Genomic DNA, 4,823 nt, shown 5'->3' with positions numbered 1-4,823 from the left:
TTCCCTATGTAATGTCCTTCTTTCAGTTCCACACATTCTGTTGTCCTGCCCATGCTTTGATGCAACCTGCACTTCTGCTTACCCCCACCTATTCTTCCTTTACCGACCTCCCAACCTATCAGACATCCCTACAAAATCTCACACTTTCTGCTTTGACAACCTATTCTCCTTCCTCAGACGCATACATATACTTCACTTGATCTAACCCCTTTACCTTAACTCGACCTTAACCTATTCACTCGTAAATTACTTTGCCCAGCTTTAGGAACTAACCACTAACTCAACCACCCTTCACTACCCTTTACTATACCTTCCTATAGTACTTCAAGACCCTAGATGTCTAGCACATTTATTTTCTTAACAATTAACCATTACATAAATAAAAGAGTGAATTTTGGTTTTATTTCTGATCAGTAGAGCAATAGAAAGTAAATTAAAAAAATATTATGTCTCATCCTATATCTGATGTCTCACAGCACACTCTCATTGTCTAAATGTAGTGATGTCATCGGTTCCGTCCATTTTCTAGAACCTAACCTTTTGTGTGAAGTGTTTTTGCAGTCCATTTTGTTTGAAAATGGGTCAGTAATAACAATGGTAAAAAAAAAAAAAAAAAAAAAAAAAAAAAAAAACGAATAAGAAAGCAAAAAGGAAAAAAAAAAATATAGGTAGGATTTCCATTAAGAGTGGGTCAACCTGTTTAAAAATACCATATGATTCTTGATATACAATTCATATATGAAGTTGCATAAAGTCTGTTTGTGCCTTCACTGCATTACACCAAATACATGTTCACTCCGGTAAAGTCTTTAATGAAGGTCGATGAAATGACATGGTAGGAATTTTCAGTACGTCTGAGCCATACGATGTGGTATTGACTTCGGTGGGACTCTGTGAACATGGAACTTACTCGCGGTGATAAAATAAGATGCAAATCTTCAAGCAACATGTACCTTCCGTATGAAGAACATTGGATGTGAAAAGAAAAACAGATGTTCTGAGAAATAAGCCCTGAGTTACGCTGGCAAATATAAACCCTCACGACACTAAGGTGTTACTGGTCATCGCTTGCGTCACTTTCCCTGGCCTATCGCGACAGCCACGTGCCAATGGTATTACGCGGTTGCCAAAAGTTCAGCTCCACCTCCACCTCCACCTAGGAATCGTCTTCTAGTCGAATTAATTTTTGAATTTTATCAGATGATTAATTACTGTTTTAATGATAGTATATTAGGAAATTGCAATAAATACAAGCAAATAGTTATTAACATTTTAAAATAATAAATAATAGGATAGAAAACTATCGAAATATCGACGAAATATCGACGGAGCCCTAAGCGGGCCCCTTCGTCTATCGACACCGCCTTCGAACGTCACACTCTATTAAATGTTTTAAAATGCCACTTTTTATTAATTGATACTAATTATATTTAAAAAAACATATATGAGTTTACGCCTTCATATTCAATTATATAGTTTGTGCATAAGTAAAATGCTTATGTAGATCTTTATGTAATGTTTCTTCTTATTATTTTGAACATACAAACATTCTGTAAACACATCATGCATCTGTTTAAGATACTTCCCCATATTTCATTCGTAGTATAGATTTTCAATATAAATATTTGGTTGCTAGAGCATGACGATTTAGTGAAAATGTTCTTTAATGCTTTCCCATATTACCTAATAGATATTTCTTAGGACCACGAATCAAGTACTTGCAAATGTCTATGACAGAGTCTGTTTAATATGAGATCAGCCACTTTCAGACACTCAAGGCACTAATGCTGTAGGTGGTTGGCATTGTGTGCGTCACACAACATGCACGATGAGTACTAGGGCACGTCCTCTGACTCGCCCACCTGTCACACTGGTCTGTAGTCTAACCGGAGCCGGGCAGCCACCACATTGTCTTCTTATCAGCAGACCGCGGAAAACTAGCACTGTCTTCGAGAGTTGACTAAGAGCTGGAGATAGGTAATCAACTACTTAACGGATAAAGGCAATATAGATTGTTGGTTAGCCCGTGGAGGGGCTCAAGGCGCAGTTGCAGCCGTGTCAAAAATTCCTGAACAATTCGATGGACACATTGACGTGCCGGGGTGATGGGAAGGACTGGAGCTGGAGCGCCCAAATAAAGATACTGTGTGTGCAGAATAGTATAATGCTGGGGCCCATTAGAAATTCAGGTAGTGTTCGTGGGTTTTGTGGAGAGAAAATCCTGTTTTTTTCAGGAGAGGTGAAGCCACATGAAGAGAAAGATTCGTAAAATAAATGAAAGGCTGTAGATCTTCTGGGGAAATGGAGTGAATGCTGGTGTCATCAGCGTAGCATGTGATTGTTGTCCCTGGGTTGCCAGGGAGCAGGGAGATGAGACTTTGCATAAGGACATTGAAAAGAAATGGACCAAAGACACTTCCCTGTGGAATCCCAGGATCAAATCATAACAAATTGAATTCGGAAAATATGTATAAGTACATTAGATATATGTGTGTGTTTATTTATGTATATGTGTATATATATGTACATATGTATACATACATACATATATAAATATATATGCATATGTATATATAATATATTATGTATTTTTGTATATAATATGTATATATATGTATATATATTTTCATCTCACACACACACACACACACACACACACACACACACACACACACACACACACACACACACACAAACACACACACACACATATATATATATATTTTTTTTTAAAATTTTATGTGTAATATATATAATATTAATTTATTTATATACTATATATATTCATTCATTTATATATTTATATATATGTATAACTCATTTATATATATATATGCGCATAAATGTATATATTTATATCTATGGTAGAAAAACCACAAAGCAAAAACTTGATTTATTGAAAATGAGACTACACTTTCAAAATCCACATGGATTCTTCATACCTGAAGATGGAATCCAGGTAGATTTCGAAACTGTAGCCCCATTTTCAATAAATCTAGTTTTTGCATTGTGTTTTTTTAAATTTTTTATCATAGTATCAACATGGACGAGTGTTTTGCCATCTATCTATATCTGTCTATCTATGTGTTTATATGTATGTATATATATGTATATATATGTATACACACACACACACACACACACACACATATATATATATATATTTGTAATTTACATTCGCATGTATAACACACACACAAACACACACACGCACACACACACACACACACACACATATGTATATATATATATATATATATATATATATATATAAATGTGTGTATGTGTGTGCATTTATATGCACACGCACATACATATATAAATACACATATATATACTCACACGCACACCCACCCACACACATATGTGCCACGTGCGTGTCGCATGCATGCAAACGCTTATCCAGGATTTTCCGGGGGTGGGGGTGCACGTATGACATGTATCTCTTACCGCCTCCGTTTATGTATGTAAAGGTGTGTTTATCACTGACTAAGGTAATAGGTGGAAAACGGTAAATGAATAATCCATAGAACTTTCATGATTATAATATTACTGGTCATCACACTCACAGGTAATGATATTCATACATAGATCTACATAATTGCCTCATTAGGGTGTAAAGCTAATTGAAACACTAATATGATACTTTATCATATCAACTTATGAAATGCATTTTCGTGAGGTGTTATACAAATTATCAGGGCATATGGAGTTTATATTACTAGTGCAGCGATATATATTGCTGGTTTCTATTACAAGATGATACAATTATATTAGATAAAGGAACTGTAAAATTATGTGGCATAAGTCATGTGAATGTATGTAATTATAAGCCACTTTATAAACACTATCACAAACAAAAGTTAGGAATCATCTGGGTTATGCTTATATATGATTATGATATATAGAATCTAGAATACATGGAATGTTATATTATTCTGTAAAAAAATGCGATGTGATATAGTTTAATGAATAGCTCATAAAATAGAAAAAGCAGTATATTGATAAACGTAAAATATGTATAAAATGAATATGCTTCTACTGTAGCGCTATCATCTTTCATTGCCGATTGTGCTTCAGGTCCAATTAGGCTGAAAAATTGCGATGCCGCTTATAATGTCAAGATATAAACGACAAGAATAAGTGACATTATAAGAATCACCAAGTCTCTGTCGTCAGACTGATTCAGCTCCAAGAAATTGTCATTCACGTCAGATTTCTGTGCTAAGCTTTCGTCTTCATCCAAGGGTCCCTCTGCCTCTTCGGGAATGACTTCGGGTTTGAGCTTTTCGTTAGTCTCTTCGGGATTGTCAGATGGCTGGTCTGGATTCGCTGGAGTGGTTGGGTAGTCGTCTGGCTGTGCTTTGGCTATCATGCCGAAAGTCCACTTCAAGAGCCGCAGTGTGAGAGATTCGCTTGATCGAATATTTTCCTCCTCTGTCGTGCTTGATACTAAATCAGATTCTTTCCCGAAGTCTTCATCGTGGCCTTCGAATGCATGAGGGACCTCGCCTTTAACCACGCCGCCCTCGCTGACTACAGGAACAGGATTTGCGACGCAGCTCTCGGCAAGGAAATCGCGGACAGCCTCTTCCGCTTTGGAGGAGGGACTTTCCGGGACACGGGATTCAACAGGCGAGGCTTCACTGACTGGTGCGGTTTCGAGGTCTGATATCCGATTCCGGAAGAGATAGTTCAGGATGCCCTTGGCCATGGACGTTTTCTTCTTCTTATGACCCGCTGCCCTGGTCCTGAAATCAGGTACATCATGGAATTGATCAGCCTCCTCTATTTCGATCGTTGGCAGAATCCTTCCATTCTCA

The 4,823-nt window shown here is 36.9% G+C and overlaps 1 protein-coding gene across 1 annotated transcript in view; it reads right to left on the bottom strand.

Moving 5' to 3' along the window:
* Positions 1-3,529: 3,529 nt before the first annotated feature.
* LOC125037240 overlaps positions 3,530-4,823 on the bottom strand; it is a 7,379-nt gene continuing 6,085 nt past the window's right edge. Inside the window, exon 2 of the mRNA XM_047630309.1 lies at positions 3,530-4,823. This exon is cut by the window's right edge and continues 1,121 nt beyond it. Coding sequence (XP_047486265.1) covers positions 4,112-4,823 — 712 coding nt within the window. The 3' untranslated portion in view covers positions 3,530-4,111.

Source organism: Penaeus chinensis, chromosome 22, assembly GCF_019202785.1.
Source record: "Penaeus chinensis breed Huanghai No. 1 chromosome 22, ASM1920278v2, whole genome shotgun sequence".
NCBI classification, from domain to species: domain Eukaryota; kingdom Metazoa; phylum Arthropoda; class Malacostraca; order Decapoda; family Penaeidae; genus Penaeus; species Penaeus chinensis.
The sequence above is the reverse complement of the archived record's forward strand: the minus strand, read 5'-3'. Positions and strand labels throughout refer to the sequence as shown.